General features: G+C 35.7%; 3 protein-coding genes across 4 annotated transcripts; 1 reads left to right on the top strand and 2 right to left on the bottom strand.

Moving 5' to 3' along the window:
• Window positions 1-5,532, bottom strand: LOC125808790 (uncharacterized). Its single transcript, XM_049488453.1, has 8 exons — window positions 2,962-5,532; window positions 2,805-2,891; window positions 1,817-1,969; window positions 1,454-1,617; window positions 1,163-1,319; window positions 870-992; window positions 687-774; window positions 1-338 (listed from the first exon to the last, which is right to left on the bottom strand). The coding sequence occupies exons 1-8, from the start codon at window positions 5,479-5,481 to the stop codon at window positions 157-159; spliced, it is 3,474 nt and encodes a 1,157-aa protein (XP_049344410.1). The 5' UTR covers window positions 5,482-5,532; the 3' UTR covers window positions 1-156.
• Window positions 5,533-7,943: 2,411 nt separating this feature from the next.
• Window positions 7,944-10,261, bottom strand: LOC125808787 (uncharacterized). The gene is made up of 2 exons (XM_049488449.1): window positions 10,042-10,261; window positions 7,944-8,335 (listed from the first exon to the last, which is right to left on the bottom strand). The coding sequence occupies exons 1-2, from the start codon at window positions 10,208-10,210 to the stop codon at window positions 8,142-8,144; spliced, it is 363 nt and encodes a 120-aa protein (XP_049344406.1). The 5' UTR covers window positions 10,211-10,261; the 3' UTR covers window positions 7,944-8,141.
• Window positions 10,262-11,913: 1,652 nt separating this feature from the next.
• On the top strand, window positions 11,914-19,237 carry LOC125808738 (histone deacetylase 19). 2 transcript variants are annotated; one of them, XM_049488398.1, is made up of 8 exons: window positions 11,914-12,024; window positions 13,343-13,900; window positions 15,739-16,179; window positions 17,078-17,308; window positions 17,800-17,867; window positions 17,971-18,028; window positions 18,855-18,923; window positions 19,024-19,237. In XM_049488398.1, the coding sequence occupies exons 2-8, from the start codon at window positions 13,373-13,375 to the stop codon at window positions 19,123-19,125; spliced, it is 1,497 nt and encodes a 498-aa protein (XP_049344355.1). In that variant the 5' UTR covers window positions 11,914-12,024; window positions 13,343-13,372; the 3' UTR covers window positions 19,126-19,237. The 2 variants fall into 2 exon arrangements, with proteins under 2 accessions (XP_049344355.1, XP_049344356.1); XM_049488399.1 differs by having other exon boundaries at window positions 11,946-12,024; window positions 13,365-13,900.
• Window positions 19,238-21,243: the final 2,006 nt, after the last annotated feature.

Genomic DNA, 21,243 nt, shown 5'->3' on the forward strand with positions numbered 1-21,243 from the left:
ATCTTGTATATCAATTATGCATCCAATGTTCAAAATGATGTGCTATTTCATCATTTACACACACAGGAAGCTGGAAGTTTTAACAGAAAGGACAATGACTATACTTTTTTTCTTTCCTATAAAACTTTTCTTTACACAAGCATTGACTGTACAATTTCATGTCCTTACTCGAGTCTTTGGCTGGAGCGCTTGTGACATAGCGCGAAGTCTGTTTGTTATCTCTGTAAATGACGGTCTTGCTTCTGAATCAGGCGACCAGCACTCTTCCATCAGTTTTCCCCATTCAGGATCACAACGTTGAGGGACGGGAGGTCTGAGTGTGTTATTTACAATTCCACCTTCATCCACAATTCATAAAATGAGTTCAAATCTTCAAGCTTGCACAAAAACTCTCAAATGTACTATTTGTTCATCTTCATGTGTGTGGAATTTTAACTTACAACGGAAAAGCAGAGGAAAGAACAAATGAACATACTCCCTCCGTCCCAAAAATAATGGCGAGCAAGGTCAATGCGTCTAAATTCTTGTGATAATTGAGATATTGAAATGTTTTACGGTATAAGAATGCAACTTTGGACTATTGACAGTGTAAAGACGTGTTTTATCATCGAAAGGCAGTTGCAAGCCTATTCTTAGAATACCATAAGTAGGCACTAAATTAGCTAGAGTACCATCTAGAAGCTTACCAATAATAGCACCACAGTGCAGGTTTGCATAAGGCTCCTCTCCTGTCAAGATCTCCCACATTGTGATGCCAAACGAAAACACATCAACCTATCAAACGGATTAATGACATTACTTCATAACTGGGATATAAACATTCTTCGTGGTCCAGTTTGAAGTTAAGCATATTAAAATAGAGATCTTACCTTTTCTGAAACCCGACTGCTGTTTCCATTCAATAGCTCCGGGGCCATCCATGGAAGTGTTCCTCTAACACCACCCGAAACAAGGGTATTTCTCTTAATCCGTGATAACCCAAAATCACCAACCTGAAAAATTATGTGTCAATCTTGAAACTAATACGTTGCAACAGACATGAACCACTTCACATCTTCCAGAACTTAAAATTTGCTGGCTACTGGCTATATACCAGATAAAGTAACACTTGAGAGAAGCTTGGTATTTTATAATCGAAGCAGACACACATTTGAACCTTTACCTTGCACACAGGACGATGTGGATCTCCCAAGTTGACCAGCAAGTTTTCACATTTCAAATCGAAATGAACAATATTTTTCAAATGCAGGTACTCCATGCCAAAAGCAGCATCTAATGCAAGCATAAGTTTTTTTCGCCGATCAAGCGCTCTGCAAGAACTGAGTAATTCCATAGGTCATATTCCGGAAAAAGGCAACTAGTTTCTTCAATCAAATTTTTTGAATGTGACTAGTGTCATGGGCGAAAAATATTGGAACTACAAATAAGTGAAAATGAGAAGTAGCAAAGTTACCGGTCCTTCCTAGCCAGGACATTCCTTAGAGACCCATTGACCATATATTCAGTAACTGTAGCCACTGTTCCACCAGGTCCATTTGGAACCACCCCATAGAGTGCCACTATATTTGGATGGTGTAGTTTAGAGAGAATCTTAGCCTCTCTCCAGAATTCTTTGATCTGCAAAAGTAATTAGACACTTACCAATAGAGGATTACGAGAAACATTTTTTCTTCACTTTAGAATTATTAACTCGACAAAGAATTAGTCAGTATGGTTGATTTCTTTATGAGTAACTTCTCTTAGCATGCTTTAGGAATGTTATATTTCCATCCATATCTAAATGTAACTTGATTCTATGAATCTGAGTCACGCCTACCAGACGTTCTTGCTCAGATGAACTCCCAGCAAAACAACTTTGTTTTATTCTCTTGATAGCAACATCTGTTCCCCTCCACTTCCCATAATAAACTGTTCCATATGTTCCAGATCCCAATTCTTGTAGCTCTTCAAGATCACTGTTTTTTATGATCTGCGAGTAGTAACGCACTGATTTAGTTCAAATTGAGAAAAACCTATCTGTCAGTGATGTAAAATATTAATAAGGAAAAAAAGGCAAATAAACATTTCAACTGTCCCATTAATTGAGTTATACACACAACTACCTATGGCAGCTTATGACCACAAAAAGCTTAAACATTAAAATGAAACAGAAGTTTCTGAAAAATTAAGTGCATATTTAACAGTGTATAAAAGGGAAGACACTTTCAGCATTCTTGAAAAGAACTGTCTCATCAGTATTTTATTGCCTTATTCATGCCTTCCTGTTTATAAAATATGAATGGAAAGTGAGAAATATGAATGTTATTCTGCAGACTTCCTCATGTGATATTCATATGTGGTATCTGGTGTAGTCTACTCCCAGGGGTCGAGCTGTAGAGCAAAGGGTTTCAACTGAATCTCTTTCGTCTGAAAATTCTACTATGTAAATAAGTAAAAACGACTTCTTTTTTGGTCATATACAAACGTTTGAGTCCCTTTGACATAAGGGAAGATTCTAGTGTAGTGGCAAAGGAGTTCGAAAAATGCTTTAGATTATAGGTTCAAATTCTAAATGTGATATTATAGTACTTCTTTTTAGTCCCCTTACATAAATTTCTGGCTCTGCCACAGTCTACTCCTTCATTCACTATGATACAGTAGGTAAAGTACTGAGCTTGAAAGATCAAATGCATAAAGAACACAAGATATCAGGCTTTGTACCTCAGGAAGCATTTTTATTCAGCAATAAGGGATAAAAAAGTAGCATTCACTACATATCAAAAACAAATATTAGATTTCATCTTCTAATGGAATTAGCTCTGGACCTGTAAGCCATAGATCCCAGCCTCCTTTTCAATGATCGCAGAATCAGAGACAGATTCTTCCTTTCCATTAGAACCATTTCTGTCATCCTACAGATTCATAAACTGATCAAGTTTCATAAAACATGAGAACTGATGCCAATGACTCAAGAATTATTACCTCATGATCAGATTCTTCAAGAACATTCTCGATGTTGGTTTCTTCTTCAGCAGATGGAAGCCCATCACTAGGTTCATCTTCCACATGTGGAACTATTGTTGAAGATAAGGGTATATCAGGAGGCACACTATCGGTTACATCTTCCACAATAACAGCAATTTCTCGTAATTTTCTGTCATATGAATCATCTGACTGCTGCAAATGGAGAAACGAAACATTTCCAGATGCTGTCTTTTCATAAGCAACTCTATCAGCAGTTTCTTTTTCTGCAGACTTATGAGGACCATCCACAAGTTTCTGATGGAAAGAGACCTCATGAGTGTAAGCCACATCTGCAGCTGAATTTGGAATTGATATATCACCAGTCAGGGGATTTCTCCAATCCAAATAAAAAATAGACTCCTCAGATGGAAATGGCACAGATTGTATGTTTTGGAGGTCTTGAGTATAAGGTGCTGTTATGTGAATTATATCGTCATCTATGTGGTGCTGTTTGGAAGTGACTGTTGAATTCTTTTGAGGGATAGGTGGTGAAGAAGTGTGTCTTTCCACTTGGATTTTGGGATCTGATGATGATGTGTAGACACTAAGTTCCGGCTCCGAGTAGCATATAATTTTTGGCAATTTCAACTCATGTTCCAGGCCATTAACAGTTGGTATATTGCTTGCATTAACCTCAGAGCTTCTACTGCACTTGTTGAAAGGAGGACATGTCTTCTTTATCCAATTTGTTGTACTTTGACTCCATTCAGCATACTCTTGGTTGCGTTCTCTGGCTTCTATATTTGGCTGATTCTCCTTCTTGGAAATTAGATGATTTTTATCTCTCACCTCATGCTCTTTCGTTGACCATTCTTGCGATGAACAAGACATTGCAAGTGATGGAGATTTTTCTCGTAGAAAATCTGAAGGGGGTGAGCTTGTTGAATCTTCTCTGGATAAATTGGGCCTCTCTACCAACTGTGCTTGATCAATGGCATCTTGTTGCATGCTGTAGCCAGATGTAGCTTGAATATCAGATCCAGGAGACATTCTTATATCTTGAGAATAGTTTAGCTTTTCTATATGCATTTCCCTTTTGTTTGACATTAGCCTCCTAGAATCCAACTCTGTTTGACCAAACGGTGCAGAAGACACAGACTGTTTACTAGGGTAATTTGTCCTTGGAGTGGTCTCGAGTGGACAATTATAATAGTAGCCTGTCGTATCAACATGATAGGAATTTTCATATAGTGGTTCCTCTACTACATATGGACTACCGGCATCAGGAAAGTCAATGCTTGCAACGTTATCATTTAAAAGGACATGGGAACGGTTAGGATCAGTGATCTGAAATGTCGCTGGAGATAAAGGAGATGGTTGAACATATGAAGTAGAGGGGACCTGAGATATGTTAACATAAGAAGAACTGGGATTTCGGAGCAGAAACTTCACATTCATTGAATTACCTCCATGATGGTTCTCAAATGGGAGATAAGTTGGGGAATCTCTTTGGCACATAGGACTAAAGTCCAAAGTGTTTCCAAATTGACTTGCTTGGTTTGCAAAGGTCTCCCTGCTAGAGCTTCTACGATGACCTGGCTCAAGCATTCCGTTTACTGCAACAACATACTGATAGTCAGCTTCACTTTGCTGTAATGTCATTCCTTCAAAGGAACAAGAGACCTCAGAATCAGCACAAGGCACAAGAAACAACCGTAGCCTTTGAGAACTTTTTCCCAAGTCATGATATTCCTCAATCATGTGCTGAAGATCCTCATCGGATGAAACGGATACAAGTGCATCAAGATCTTCTTCAGGAAGCTGATACTTAATTGTATGAGGTTGATTACAAATTGCTATTGTCTTTTTTACAAGCTCGTTGAAAGCTAGGTTCTTCCTAATTGATATAATTCTCGTCTCCCCACCTACATATCTAAGCTTCCCATCATTCGGCCTTGGTAAGATTCTACCCCCATAGCTGCAGAGTAATCTCATCTTTCCACCCCCACAACTCTCAGAAACTCCTGCCTCAGGGTTGCGGACTTGATGTGAATGAGGGGACTCTGATGCATAAATGTCTCGACCAGTTGTGCAAGGAGCTACTATATCTCTATTCCTCTCATCGAAGAATCTTGATGGTTGTTGTCCACTGACACTACAGTCCCTGTTACATCTGCTTGCTGTGTCAAAATAAGTCTTCTTGTCACCTTCCGGTGCATATGCTATCCTAGGAGAATAATCCGAAAACTCGGCACCACAGTCTGAATCACTTCTTTTTATCCCAAGGAGGTCATGAAGCTCCTTAGAGACAACGTGGCAATTTTGAGCGGGATTTGAAATACCTATAACTGGCTGATTTTGGTCTGTATCTCTTGTTATGTTTGCTTTTCTTGGTGTCAAACTTTTCATAAGAAACTCTTCTGAAAACTCTTCGCCTGTCTGCATGGATACATGTCTATACCTATCATCATGATTTTCAGTAAGCGGAACATTATTGCCAACGTTTTGGCCAGAAATTCCACAAGACTCACTAGTCATGGTCTATACTTAGCTGTACAATATCCTCTCCTTGTACTTTCACCTTTACTTCTCAAATTCATAACCAAATGTACAAGAGCTTCTCGAAACTACAGCAACGAGCTCGCTCGTGACCCCAAAATAAATTAGTCTATGTACAAACTCAATCCAAAAGGGTATTTGTGGAGTTAGCCTCTATGCTTCCAACACTCTTCAAACACCACATGAGAACCAACTGAACAACCAGAAACAAAAAGGTTATTCACTAAATAATTTGGTCAACTAAAGTCTAGATTCATTACAAATACTTTTCATATTCACACAAGATGTACGTTCTTTTTTTTCTTTTTACTTGAGCCGAGTATCTTTCATAAACAAACTCTCTACCTCCGCGAGGTAGAGGTAAGGTCTACGGACACCCTACCCTCCCTCCCCTCCCCAGACCCCACCTGGTGGGGTTACACCGGGATGTTGTCGTTGTTGTTAATGTAAATCCTCTTTTTTTACCAGCAACTACATACATACCTAAAATGCAATTACCCACAAAATATTTTTCATACTTTCACAGCACAATGTGAGTCCACAGCAGCTATACAACAACAATAAACCCAGTAAAATGCCAAAAGGTGGGGTCTGGGAAGGATAAAGTGTACGCAGACCTTACCACTACCTCTTCGAGGTAGAGAGGCTGTTTTCGAGAGACCCTCAGCTCAAGAAAATCAAAAGAAAAACAAGACACCTAAAATACAATTACCCACAAAAACTAATCAATTATCACATAAGAAGGGACAAGTTCACCATTCAGAAGAAAAAATCAAAGTTTCCAGAAACATTAACACAAAAAGTCAGCAAACAATTGATAAAGACACAATCTTTTCCAAACCCCACAAACATAAATTGCAATATGAACATTCCCAATTCAAAAATGAGGATTTTTTCTTCTTTTTCCATACGGGTAAATGATAAAAATTAGTTCTTTAGCCAAAAAATACCTTTTTTTTTTGTTCTTGAAATTGAGGCATTGAAGATTGGTGTATTTTTGGAAAAAGGGGTTCCAAAAGATTAAAAATGGAAGATGAAAATGGATGTTTTTGATATGTGAGGTAAAGGTTGATGATGTTGATGATGAAGAAGGGGAGAGAGAAGAAGAGGATGTTGTAAAAATGCAGAGCTTTCGGAATATCAAAAGAGGGAGAAGTGGGAGAGCACCATTGCTTAGAATTACGCGGCATCAACTTAGGACCCAACTATATTATGAATATCCCACCCCACCCCCACCACATAGCCGTCTCATTTCATTTCATGTGTCTTAATATTACGCGACATATATTTTAAGTATATTTTATTTTTATATAAATCTTGAATTTGAATATACATCTATAAAATTTTATAACACATTAAATTATAAAAAGATATATAATGATCGGTGGAGATAATAGCTGGTGTCGATGGTTTTGGGTATTGAGGATGGTGTCATGGCTAGTAGTGGTGTTGTGTGTAGTAGTTTATAGCTAATGGTGATTATAGTAGTGATTGATGGTAATGATTGATAGTTGTGTTGGACAGTAGTGACGGTTAATAGTGGAAGTAAGTGGGCATTGATTGACGTTTTATAGTGATGACCAATAGTGGTGATTGTGTATAGTAATTTGTAGTTATTATGATAAAGGCAATTATGATTGTAAATGATGGTTAATGTCGGTGATGCTTGATTGTAGTTAGTGGCAGCAATGGAGATTGTGCGATGATAATTGATAATGATGGGTGATGGAGATAACAATGAAGGGATGAAATCAATGAACTATCATCATTGTAGAAATTTTTGGATAAACATCTTGACGATACTAATTGTTTGTTATAAATATTAATCATTCAGACCTAAAGTAATACTAAAAAAAAAGCACACTTAGGGGTCGTTTGGTAGAGTGTATTAGGAAAAATAACGCATGCATTAGCATTGTGTATTACTAATACCTTGTTTGGTACTCTTTTCCAACCTATGTATAACTAATGCTTGCATTAGTTATACACTCTATTGTGTATTAAGGTGTGTATTGCTAATACTATGGATTTCTAGGTATTAGCAATGCAATGGTTTTAATGCATGCATTATATTAACTATTGACAAAACTACCCTCTAATTATTATTATTTTTATTTTATTTTATTTTATTTTTTTATTTTTGTAAAAGAATGTGGGGGTATTTTTGTAAACAAATATTTTTTTTAATAGTCTTTATACAAGGCTTGCTATTTTCAATACATCAAACCAAACAATGTATAAGAAATAATGCAAGCATTACTAATGTTTGCATTACTAATGCATGCATTACTAATACATCATATTCAGCATTATTCTTATACATTCTACCAAACGACCCCTTAATTGTTAAGATTTGAATGTTAAAAAAACATCCTTAACATTTTGCATAATTATGAAAAATATGAAAGATTTGCATCCAGCAGTAAATTAATCACACAAGAAACAGAAAACTTCAGGGCAAATAACATTAAAATTACAGTCAAGTAGAGCATATCTCTAAAGATACATAGTACAGCCAGCTGCTGTACATCTTGTTGTACATATGATACCTTCCCCCAAACCCCCAAAAGAAGAAAACGAAAACGAAGAGGCCATGGAACTAGATGTAAACCAAAAGATGGGAATAATGCAGAAGGGGGCTAAACGCGACCATCCCACAGGCACTCATTGCGAACTTTGTTAGACCTTAAAAGGCGCTCCACGTCTGTTGGAGGGTTCATTCCAAGTTTCTTGGCACGCTCCCATCTGTCCAGTCTGTTCATTCCAAGGCATGGCCCATAAACCATATTCATATCGAATTGCCTCAACACTTCCTCATTCTGATCATAATTATCTGCAGTTTTGGCAATAGCAAGGCACACAAAAGCTACCTCTTTCAGATCACGAAATATTAGGGAAAAAAGAGAGAGAACCAGAACTTTCAGAATTGAAAAAACCCCACTATCTTTTGTAAGCACAATACCAAAAACAGAGAGATTATATTTCGTGCCTGGTGGACAGATGTTTCCATACTTACAGGTTGATTATATAATTCGGCAACTCTTCTGGCACATTATTTTCTACTTGAAGTAGTGGCAACTTCCTAATTGCTAAACCATAGAAACAAAGTGACAAGCAAATTTCAGCAGCCACTGTTTTGATACATCTAGTACTAATTCATGGTTAAAACGAGAAAATAACAACTTTGACCTCTTAAATCCCCTACCACCCCTAAAAAGAATATAGCCAATGTTCCATATGATATTATTATGCCCAAAAAATCTTGACAAATTGGTTCTCTTGAATCAAAATTTCATATACAATGTCGCTAATTAATTAAAAGTATGAACTTCTAATGTTAGTATGGCAAGGCATAGGCATAAGGACTAAGGCAAGCATTCAACAAGAGAGACACCAGTTTTTTAGCGAGTTCAACATCATTGAATCGACAAAAACAGACGAGTTTTTCTTCTGAAAAAAATCTGTTTATGCACACTCTTCAAGCATTTTTCAATTATTCATCACAAATATGGCTTCTAATATTTTACAGGAATAAAGTATCTTAAAGAAAATATTCAAACAAAACGGAAGAAGAATATATGAAATGAGATAATTGGCCGTAAGTGGAAGACACAGAAGAGAAACTAGTCTACCTCGTAACTATCAGATCTTGGGAAAAGCTATCTTGTTACCTTGGAGTATATCTCCTTTAGACTACCTTTTTTACCAAGTGACTACTATACAAAAAGCGTCTTTCTTTTTTTAATAAAAGTGGTGTTGAGTTGAGCTTTAGCACACCTCGACTATACCACCTTACTTACTGAGTAACTATTTTACCAAAAATTATTGAGTACTCCTAGTCCCTAGTCAGTCAATACTGATACAAGAACAGCTGCACCCCCAACCAACATGAGAGTAGGTTATAGACTATCCACCATCTCGCTTGAACTTTAGCTTAAAGAGACTCGCCAACTCTAACGAATGGAAATATAATATAGTAAAACCTCAAAATACAAGGATCAACCTCCCTAAAAATTTACATAATTCAAACAATGTTTTATTCGTTTCCATTTTTTCTTCCAAAACTATATCAAAGTCAACAATTTGCTAAGCTAGTCGAAAGTCCCTCCTCAACCATACCTCAAAAACAAACCTGTAAAGGTGTCCCTTTTCTCACAAAGCAACACAACAAGTACACACATATCAAATTGTTTGAGACTGAGACGAAGTTGTTGTTGCTGTCTTCGACGTTTTAACCTCATAGTAATCATTAATTTTGTGGTTTAGTTTGCAATAAGGACTATAGAGTATCTAGTTGCAGGAACCCCTAATTTGTAATAAACCAAAGCAAGATTCCAATAAAGGGCCAAAAAGGGTCAGCAAAACTCAAAGCACCAAGCATGTGAACAAAAAATAAAACTCCTAATTCCCCTCAAACAAAAACAGATAAAGAAGATTAAACAAACCCTAATACCAAAATTAAGAAGTACCCAATACGCAATAGAGTTAAAATCGAAAAGGGGTGAAGGAAATTGGTGTTTTAGATTGAAAAAATCTGACCTTTCAAATCAAGAGAGCCATGGGAGATGAGGGCTGAAGGCTGAGTAACATTAGAACCAATAGCTGCAGCATTTTTTGGTTTAGTGGATTTTGATTTCAATGGTTTTGTGATGCCACCACTCTTCTTCTGCTGCTTGTAGAAACCTTTCATGCTCGATTTCGACGCCATTGTTTTCTCTGAGATTTTCAAATTTTGAATTTGTTCTTGTTGAAGAAGACGAAGTTTCTGTTGAGTATTTTTGAGTTAATATGTTGGATTTTGGGCCAAATAATTGGGCCTCTTCTCTTTTGAGTCCATAAAAGATTGATGGATATGTTGGGTTTTCGATTCGATTTTGTACATCCCTAATCTATAGGATAGTTTTGAATTTTTTACCTCGCTTAACTAATATGTAACGAAGTAACTTTTTGATCTCATCGAGTATAAGTTGTGAACATGACTTAGTTTTTGTTTATGAGTTATTGGTTCGGGTTATTTCAATATAGTGAACCTACTTAATTGGCTATAGATTTTGTGCTTCATAAACAAAAGTTGTTTTGGTTATTCAAGTATTCACAAGTCAATAAAACTAAAATTCATGCTTTAACAAAACGTTACACTATATATCTTCACTTATTGTAATTTTTCGAGACATATGAAACTATTTTTTCGAAAGCAAAACTAACTTATATGAATTCTAAACTTATGCATGATGAGCAACAGAATTATTTTCATTTTTTTTGTTAGGAGAAACTAAAAATTCAAAATCATTCTTATGTTTTTCGTTTTTTTCGCAATTTTCTGAATGTCTTTAGACTTTGATTTTTCCTTCAACTATGTTATAGTTGGCAAGTGTTATCATAAGGGATGACTTTGCATAACATATAATATAGGAATCAAAGGTTATTTTCTTCGCTTTTTCAATTCAATCATGAAGGAAGAGAAATGTAACTTCAATGGATTGTATTTAATTAAGAAAAAAACAATCAAATACTAAAATAATTCAATTATGATGAGCATGTAGAAGTGCAACCACAATTGTTATACACATAGAGTGAACAATAGGATTTGTTATAAAACTATTAATTTTACTTTAGATTAGAACAACAAATGTATAATAATCCTTTCTTCCTTTTTCTCCTTTGTCTTTCATTCTCTCCATGTAATTTTAAAAAAAAACTAAGCTATAAGCAGGGTCACAAAATATAACGATGAAATATATGTTAAAATCTTAACATATAACCTTTAGAAAAATAAAACTTTGTCAAATGCATAAGAAATATAGTTTCAAAAGATATTTGTGTAATCTATTGAAATTAATGAAAATTTAGATGAGTATATAACACAATAACTCAAGTTCCATCAAGTACTTTGGTTTGAAAACTAGTTACAAGCATATTTTTATATATTAATATTAATTTGAGTTAATGAATCTTGTTTTTGTTTCCTCAAATGAGCTAAATAATTTTTGTTCATTTAAAATAAACATGATAGCTATAGAAATTTAATTATAACAAACTCTACAAAATATGTTCTCAAAAAAAGAGAGTACATATTAGAATGACTTGGCACAAAAAAATATAGAAACAACTTGTGAAGATTTATACAACTAACTCTAATTTTATTAAAATTTGAGATATTGTTAATTGATTAATAGTAATAAAAAAAATATTGAAATTAATTTTTATGAAATTTATTTACAACAAGTTCTAAAAGTATCTCAGAGAAAAGTAAATATTAGAATAACTTGACACAAAGAAAAAACACGAATAATTTGTGAAAATTCATATAACTAAATTCAATTGTATTAGAATTGAGACAATATTAATTAATTGATATTCGGGAAAATAAAATAAAATTAGAATATATATATATATATATATATATTCCTCTTTTCCATTTGTTTGAAGACATAAATATATTTTACATCTGGTTCTTTCTTCTCTACTCAACCTTTAGCGATCTCTACCGTAGTGGCCGCTCCTTCTGGTTTTCACTTTCAGGTTAGCTCTTCTTGTCTACCCCTACCCTACCCCTCCCCCCCCCAACAACCCCTTTATTTGCTGGTCTCTAAATATTTGAATTAACAACTGAGTAAGAAAAAAGGGGGGAAAAGAATGGTAAAGTTGTTGTCTTTACTGTTTTTCTTGTACAGATAGTTGTGTAATTTGGTTTGACTGAGTACCCTTTTGGCTATTTGGGTGTTTGAGCAAAAAAAATTGGTCTTGGCCATGATTGGTTGGTTGGTTCTTGCATTTTGCTTATTTGGGTTGTTAGTTGAAGAGATTTAAGTAAAAGTAAGTGGGAATATGGGCATTTTGTTCAAATTTTGGTTGGAAATTTGATGTAGTTAAAGTACTATGGATTTGTCTGATGGGGTTTGTTGAATCTTGCTGATTGTGTGGTTCTATCAAAAGTTTTGAACTTTAAGTACTCTAAAATGCTACAAAATTCAGTCTTTTTGCTTTTTATTTTGGTGGATTGTGAGGTGGGGTGGGGGTGGGGGGTGTCATGTTTGCATATGTATTGGGAGCTTCTAGTTTTTGCTAAGGTTTTGGATTCTGGATTGATTTGCTCACATGTACTGTTGAGAGGCTTATTTCTGCATTTTATATGTTTAGTTGTGTGTTTTTTTCTGTCTATGAAGAAGTATTGTTTTTATTATTAGTATAAAAGAAAAATTCTTTATTTTCTTTCATTGTGGTTGATATACTTAGTGTTATAGTGATTGAATTCAAGCTTTAGTTTCTTTAGGCAGGATGAAGCACTTTTGGGTGGTGAAGAGAAGATAACATGTTCTGTGCGTTGACATGAAGAAATCATCATGGTTGCTAAGCTGATTAGATATTATCATAGTTCTTCCCAGTTGTTGTTTTTGCTGTCTTATATCGACTCTTAGACTGTTACTTAAATTTTCTCCATTTTGAAGCTTATTTTTTTTACTAACTCCCTGACTAGTTTGGGGTCGAGGCGAAGTGGTTTTCTTATTGTTGTTGTTTTTGGGGCTAATTCTTCCAAACTAAACCTAATTTGGCAAGTCATAATGACTCTACTCCCTTCTTAGTATTAGTGTATGGTGGTGTCTTCTGTGATTGAAATTAGTATTAGTGTTTGGTGGTGTCTTCTGTTTCTGTTTGGGTGTCCATATCAAATTATGCCTTATTCTTTGGTTTTTTTTTGATAATTTATATTCTTTATTCTAAGAGAAAAGATCTAAATATAGGTATTTACTGCAACCTCCTTTGCTGGTAGTCAATATGTGTTGAGATTTACTTTGTATTGCTGAATTTTCCTCCTGCCTTTGCTTTCCATCTGTTATAGGTTTAGCCTTACTGGTTTATAGCTTGGGACATGGATGTTGGAGGAAACTCCTTAGCATCTGGTGCAGATGGAAAGAAGAGAAAAGTAAGTTATTTCTATGATCCTGAAGTTGGAAATTACTATTATGGACAAGGCCACCCAATGAAGCCACATCGAATGCGGATGACACATGCTCTTCTTGCCCACTATGGTCTATTACAACATATGCATGTTCTGAAGCCAAATCCTGCTAGAGATAAGGATCTCTGCAGGTTTCATGCTGATGATTATATTGCTTTCTTGAGAAGCGTAACCCCAGAAACACAGCAAGATCAGCTGAGGCAGCTGAAGAGATTCAATGTCGGGGAGGACTGTCCAGTTTTTGATGGTCTTTATTCCTTCTGCCAAACCTATGCTGGAGGTTCTGTTGGTGGGGCAGTGAAGTTGAACCATGGACACTGTGATATCGCTGTAAATTGGGCTGGTGGATTGCATCATGCCAAGAAATGTGAAGCATCTGGTTTCTGCTATGTGAACGACATCGTGTTGGCTATTCTGGAGCTACTCAAAGTTCATGAGGTATTTCATTATTGCTGCTCTTACTCACTTTTCCAAATGGAGGTTGATTGACTGATTGACAAAATTGGTCAGGTCACATTTTCTCACTATTCACTTACTTTTCACACATTGACTTCTTGTCATCGAGCTATGTTGTGATATTGTGATAATCAGCCATCCCATGGCCTGGCTATTTTATCATGTACTCATCAGGAAATCACATTAAATAAAATAACTAGCCTCATTGGATTAGGTTAGTGAGTAAGTTGCTCAGACTCTTTGCATTCGGTGTCGCATTTGTGTTTACACGACATGGGTGTGGGTGTGGGATCTGTACTGGATTTAGTCAGCTGGTTTTGGGTACTTTGACCAAAAATCCACGAAGAAATTTGGGACAGCTACAATGAAATCTGTAATCAAAACAAAAGCTAAGTTGAAATTGGATTTTTTTTTTGGAGTACCTTGTATATAAAAATTTCGATGCGAGTCCTTTTCCTTATATCACCTTCTGGGGAGATCAATTTCTTTTCCTCATAATATCTTATAATTTAGATATATAACTCTATTTTTAGATGTTTGAATTATTTTTAGCCGAATCCCTATACCCGTACCCGTACCCTCAAACCTTAAACTGACTCAGTATCAGGCACCCACACCCGAATCCGAGCAACTACTAGGATTTTATGAAATAGGAGGGATTCATGAAGTCATCTTTGAATCTCCTTGCTTGGAAAGCAGCCTATGTATAATTATTCTGGTCGTATCCATTTTATGATTGCTTGTACGGGGATAAAATTATATTTCAATACTTTTGGCGGCGGCCAGTATGCCCTAATGCTGAAGAATGCAATCTTACCAGTTTCAAAAAATAAATAAATTATGTTTCAATATGATCTTCTAATTTACTGAGAATTGACCCCGGAAGAGAATTTCGGCTTTCACACCTTATCCTCATAATTGTTGGAATATTAATGACGATAAATGCATGATGAGGCAATGCTCTACTCTCATCTTAGCTTTTCCTGATTCTACGTAGCTAATGGATACGGTACTACTGAGGGTGGGTTGCTAAAGGCATCATATTTTTTCATTTGATCACCGAAGCTTCTCTCTTTTGTTGAAATATTCATTGAAGTGTGCTTCTTTATTGTAAAGTGGAGTAGTAATTATATTAACAAAGTTCTAGTTTCTTGAAAGCTTTTTTTCTTTGCCTAGCTATCAAAATATTTCTGGATGGTAGTTACCATGAGCTAGAGATACATAAAATATGAAAACTCTAGTCTAGACCCCTTGCTGATTGCTTTGGCTTATAAAGTACACATTCACATATCTTCTTGGACAACAAAATAAAAGATGTGCAACTGATGATGGCTTCAGTTTCTTGCGCATCTCGAAGTTCATTTCCAGTGAAGTTTCACATGGGTAGACAGACTTACTGGTTCCATGCCAGGTGCTTACCCGAAAGTTTTTGGTATGATGGGAAGGGGCAGAAAACAAATTTATGTACAACTGTCAAGGATGGGATAAATTTGTGTTAATGTTGATAGTGTGCAATCCTATCCCTTTGTGTCCTAGCAAAACGAGGGAAATGGCATTAACCTCTCATCCCTCACTTCCACTCTTCCTTCCATTTCAGTTTAACCCACTATGACATGTTCTTAGTAGCTTTAGAATTATCAACATGATGTTAGCTTTACAATTATTTATGTTTTTGAAACTGGTAAAGTTGGTGTTAGCTTTACAATCATTAACTAAATGTCAATCAAATGCTTGCATCCAACACATAACAATCACATTTACATTCATAAGCTGTATAAGTTCTTCATTGCTAATTTGCCTTGTTTATATCACTGTTGCAGAGAGTGTTGTATGTGGATATTGATATCCATCATGGTGATGGCGTGGAAGAAGCCTTCTATACCACGGATAGGGTCATGACAGTTTCCTTTCATAAATTTGGAGATTACTTTCCTGGTACAGGGGATGTACGTGATATTGGTTATGGAAGTGGAAAATACTACTCTCTAAATGTTCCACTAGATGATGGAATTGATGATGAGAGCTATCAGTCCCTCTTTAAGCCAATTATGGGCAAAGTGATGGAAGTTTTTAAGCCTGGTGCTGTGGTCTTACAATGTGGTGCAGATTCCTTGTCTGGCGATAGGCTAGGCTGCTTTAATCTCTCTATTAAAGGTCATGCAGAATGTGTCAAGTACATGAGGTCTTTCAATGTGCCACTGTTGTTGCTTGGTGGAGGTGGCTACACAATACGTAATGTTGCTCGTTGCTGGTGTTATGAAGTAAGCAAGTCGTTTACACTATCAATTTGTGCATACATCTAATGAGTGATGATTGAATTAGACTTGACTTCTCTTCTTTTCGGTACATTTTGATTGTGAATATGTTTTGAATGAAGTAACCTACCAAGAAGAGAAAAAGAGAATGTTTTTTTGCTATAGTAGTTTAACAACATATTACCCATGAATAGGGATGTTCATGGTTTGGTTTGGTCGGTTTTGTTTTTAACAAAACCAAACCAAAGGCTCACATTGTTATGATTTTCTCATTATACTGCAAACATGCCAGAATATATGGGTTCAGTAAATGTATGTCTATGAACTTGAGTCCGACATGTTTGCTTCTTGCAGTTTAATTTATTGTAGCATAAGTATAAATGGATACAGTGTTTTTTTACCACTTGACACAGTCAAGTGTTTCAGTATCCAAAGAATGCAAAGTTCTGAAAATGAATGTTATTCTCCTTCCATTTTAAATTAAATGTCTATTAGAAGGTCTGCGTACATCTCACCTTTCCCTAGACCTCACTTGTGGGACAATTACTGGGTTTGTTGTTGTTGTTGAGTTGAAATTGCATGCTCGTTGGTAGTAGAAGTGGGTAGCATGTGGGGCACAAATTGTTAATTTTAGTTTTTACTGTATAAAGTTGAAAAGGAGGCTACTATGGAAATGGTAGATGTTTACTTCTCCTCATACCCACCATAGCCAACCTCTCACACCTCCTGTCTAAGAAGGGGAGGACTTAAGGTACTGAAAAAGGGATAGCCTAACCATGCTTTGGAGGAGAATGTTGTATTCCCCAATTACCCTATTGGACCTTTTCTTCTAAAAAAATCTGAACAGTTGACTGTCCTTTGTGATTTTCTTATACTTACGAATTGTTCTTCTGTGTTTGAGCAGACAGGAGTTGCATTAGGAATAGAGCTTGAAGATAAGATGCCGCAACATGAATATTATGAATACTTTGGTCCAGATTATACCTTGCATGTTGCTCCAAGTAACATGGAGAACAAAAATTCTCGTCAGATTTTAGAAGATATAAGATCAAAGCTGCTTGAGAATCTTTCAAAGCTTCAGCATGCCCCAAGTGTACAGTTCCAGGAGCGACCACCGGATACTGAATTGCCCGAGGTTTGCTTTCATTTACCTAACATTGCTCTTAGAAACATTACCATTTTCTACTAAGTGTTTAAGTTTCAGTTGCCAAGAGTGTGTTGTTGTCATAAAAAAAAAGAGTGGGTTGTAATTCGAGACAAAATTGTTGGATCCGTGCTGCTATTTGTTTCCATATTTGCCACTTTCTACATTTAGCAATTATGTTCCACTTCGAGAGATGCAAACATATCTCTTCCCTGTATAGATAAGCTCTCATATTTCTGCTGTTGATAAGAATATTGTTGGATTTTGCCCCCAGGGCTTTGGTTTGACAGTAAGGACACAACGCCTGATGTGTGGGCTAAGCACACATTACGGGTTCAAATCCTACTGTGGACAAAGCCTTGTAATTAAGTTGGGAGGAGGGTACTAGGTTCCTAGTAAGCAACAGGAGATTTATCTGATATTGAAAAAAAATTGTTGGATTTTTATGTTGGAAGATGTTAATGTATTTTTGCAACTTTCAGGCTGATGAAGATCTAGAGGATGCAGATTCGAGATGGGATGCTGATTCAGACACGAATGGCGAAGAACGGTACTGCACTTTTTCTATTTTATTCACATTGACAGAGATATATTTGTTCTTCAACCTGTACCCTGTTATCTTGCTTATTATGATAAGGGTGATTTTCATACAGTAAGCCCATTCCTAGCAGAGTCAGGAGGGAACATGTTGAACCTGAAGGAAAAGGCATGGTATGTATCGGCCTTTACTTTGTATCTGAAACAATGTTTTGATGCAATCATCTGTTTTTGTGATGTATGTCAATGATTCAATTCGGTGGTTGAGGATTACATGTAGTGCTTTCTTATGCTTTGGCCTTGTATGAATTTAACTGGGGAACATGGTCAGTGGGGAATCATATAGCTGACTCCAACTTGTTTGGGACTGAGGCATAGTAGTAGTTGTCGGTGAAGAAAGGTTTGTGGTAGATTAATAACGATTCTAATCGCCATTAATTGGTAGAAATTAGTTATGCACTTGGAGGCTAAAGCTTTACAAGCAATAATACCCTACTCAAAAGCAGTCCAAGATCTTCTTTAGGCTGATGTTTTTAGTTTTCATATGTGGACCAGCTCTTGAAGAAGTTCTACTTCCGAAATTCCTTTTCTTTCGTTTACATTTTCTTCCCTCGTAGGCCTTTCTTAACCCCTCCAAATTATGATCCTTACACCTCATGACACGTTCTCATTCTTTTTAGTTGATATCCTGTAGCCCTCTTTGATCACATTGCATCTTAACTTGTTCATTGAGTGAGAACATTTTCTCAACTCCGAGAAGTTTCAGGTTTTACTAAATATAAATAAAACTATACGCGACTTCCACCCTTCTCCTCTCATCAGAATGTAGTATCGCTGTATGCTTCTATTGCATCACATCTGGCAAATCCTTGTTATTCCATGAAAACTATACATCGTAAATAAGATCTCTCCTCTCGTTCTTGCTTAACCCTTATCGATCATTTTCTACTGATTGCCATATGAAACTGTAACAATAGTTTGTTTCCGTTCAAATTTTCAGGACGATATGAAAACAGAGGAGCACCTTAGAGAAGTAGAATCGACATTCGCAGAGTCAACAAGTTTGAAGGTTCTTAGAGCATTATATTCGCATTTATAAACCGTCAAACCAAAGAATTGCATAGATCTTACAGTTTTTCATTTCCTCATTGAATGTTGTTTTAATTCAGGGTGGCAATTCAGGTTCTACACTGATAGATGGAGGTCAGATTAAACTGGAACAAGGAAACTCTAACAAGCCTTTTGATCAACCAACTGATATCATCTCTTGAATAGACTTTTCAATCTTTTGAACTTTACTGTAATGTATGATCTTTAAATTATACATTTTGAGTCTACTTGTCATGCACACTAATTTACAGATATGATATAATCCATGAACAATCTCTCTCCCCTCCCCGAACCAAAATCGCGCTTCTTTCTATCATATAAGTTGAAGAAAAAGAACATGCCAATATGTCAACTGTCAAGATTTTGGTGGAAATGAGGTCCAAATAGATTGTGGTTAATCAGATCGGTTCTATTGCTTGTGATCTGTGTAGTTCGTTTAGTCTTTTTTGTTTTCAAATGCCAATTGATTATGTGTGGTAAAGTTGTTGTGATGTGACCTGAAGGGCTTGCGGTTTATTACACCAAAGGCTTTCAGTGAACTATTGAAGCTATCGAGAGAGTATCAAATGCTGACGGTGCGAAGGTTTGGTCTCGTTCTTCTAAAAAAAAAGCGAAGCAAAGAGCATGGCAAAGAAGCAGCCAGCTGATTGCCCCCTTCCACTCGGCCTTTCTTCGCTGTGTGAATAAGGTCTTAGTCTGTATGGGTTGTGGTGCACGTGGGCGTGTTTCACCCTTAACTAGAGGTCTTGGGTTTGAACTTTGGGTATGGAGAAAATCATGTTGGGAGCGTCACCCCTGAATGGGCCCTGCAGTGTGCGATCCAGATTTAGTCAGAGCTTCAATGTGGGCTTTGAACACCTGGTGGGAAACCAAAAAAAAAATGTTGTTGTGATGTGATTAGGAGGTTACATGTTCGAGTTGTGACAGTCTTTTGCAATAATGTATGATAAGATTGTATATGATAGACTATTGTAGTTTGATCCTTTCTGGAGTCCATGCATAGCGGGAACTTAGAACATCAGGGTTGTCCTTTTTTAATTGATTTGACCACTCGATTTTCATGTTATCTTGTTAAAATCACTAAATAGTATTATGGAAAATTATTAGGAGAATGATTTTTCAGTCATAAGCAAATAGTTCAAACTTAAGCAAGTTGGAATAAATTTCTTCTAATTTGTTCACTTCATCAAATTATTAGTTCATATACATTCCTAATCTACCAAATACTTTAATTTTTTATTGTTCAATTTTTGACCAGAAGCATGTGATTTTTCAAACATTTTCAACAAACACGTATAGACCATTTTCTGATTTCGATGTTCTTAATCCGTCAATTCACCTTAGCGGTTAGGTTAGACCTTAGATTTTCGCGTTATTCATACACTTGTCACTAAAAGAATCATTTTCGGTCCAACTTACACGTGTTAAGCATATGCTGACGATGTTCATCCCTATCCAGGATCAACTTATCATGAGATTCATAGTTATATTACTTATATAACTTCCTTGTACTCGTAAAATAGTATCTCAATAGTATTTGCCTAGATTATATATAAATGTTCTTGAATAACGTACATTTTCTTCTTATTTACCAAACACCAGAAAATAAGTCATAAGACTTATCTTCTTATTTCTCCTCTCTTTTTATTGCTTTTTTTAACTCCAAAAACTTTACATCAACAATAAAGTTGGAAAATTAAATCTAATTGGTAAACTTAAAAAAGGTGAAAGAAAGTATAGGATTAGGACCAATAAAAAAGGTTAAGCAAATGATAGTTTGATTTGACTAAAGCAAAATTATGGAAAATTAGAAAAGTGAGTTGAAAAAAGTATAGAGTAATTTTAGCATATAGTTTTACAGCTGCAAATTAGTAATGAAGACTTTTTAATTGTCAATGGAACGCGTCGATGTAATCATAATTAAATTTGTATCGCATGTCACGGCTTTAATTTGTTCTTTTGTTTGGTAAACAATAATTTTTATTTATCAACTACCATGGTATATTATGTACTCCGTTATTACGTTAAATCGTATTAACTTATCATGGTTAAGTGATTAAATAACATATTGATTTAACTATTATTTAAATATAAACATATAACGGCATGAATTTATTGATTTGATGTAAATATCGAGATCGGATAGGTGTATGTTTTGTGTGTGTGGGATTTGAAATTCGTGTAGTGTAACAGAGTGAGGTTATGTTCCATTAAAAGAATGAAATGTTCTTTGCTACGAGTTACTCTATATTTAGGATTTGAATCAAAACCTCTTATTT

Source organism: Solanum verrucosum, unplaced genomic scaffold, assembly GCF_900185275.1.
Source record: "Solanum verrucosum unplaced genomic scaffold, falcon-dt-bn FXZP01000218.1, whole genome shotgun sequence".
Lineage (NCBI taxonomy): Eukaryota > Viridiplantae > Streptophyta > Magnoliopsida > Solanales > Solanaceae > Solanum > Solanum verrucosum.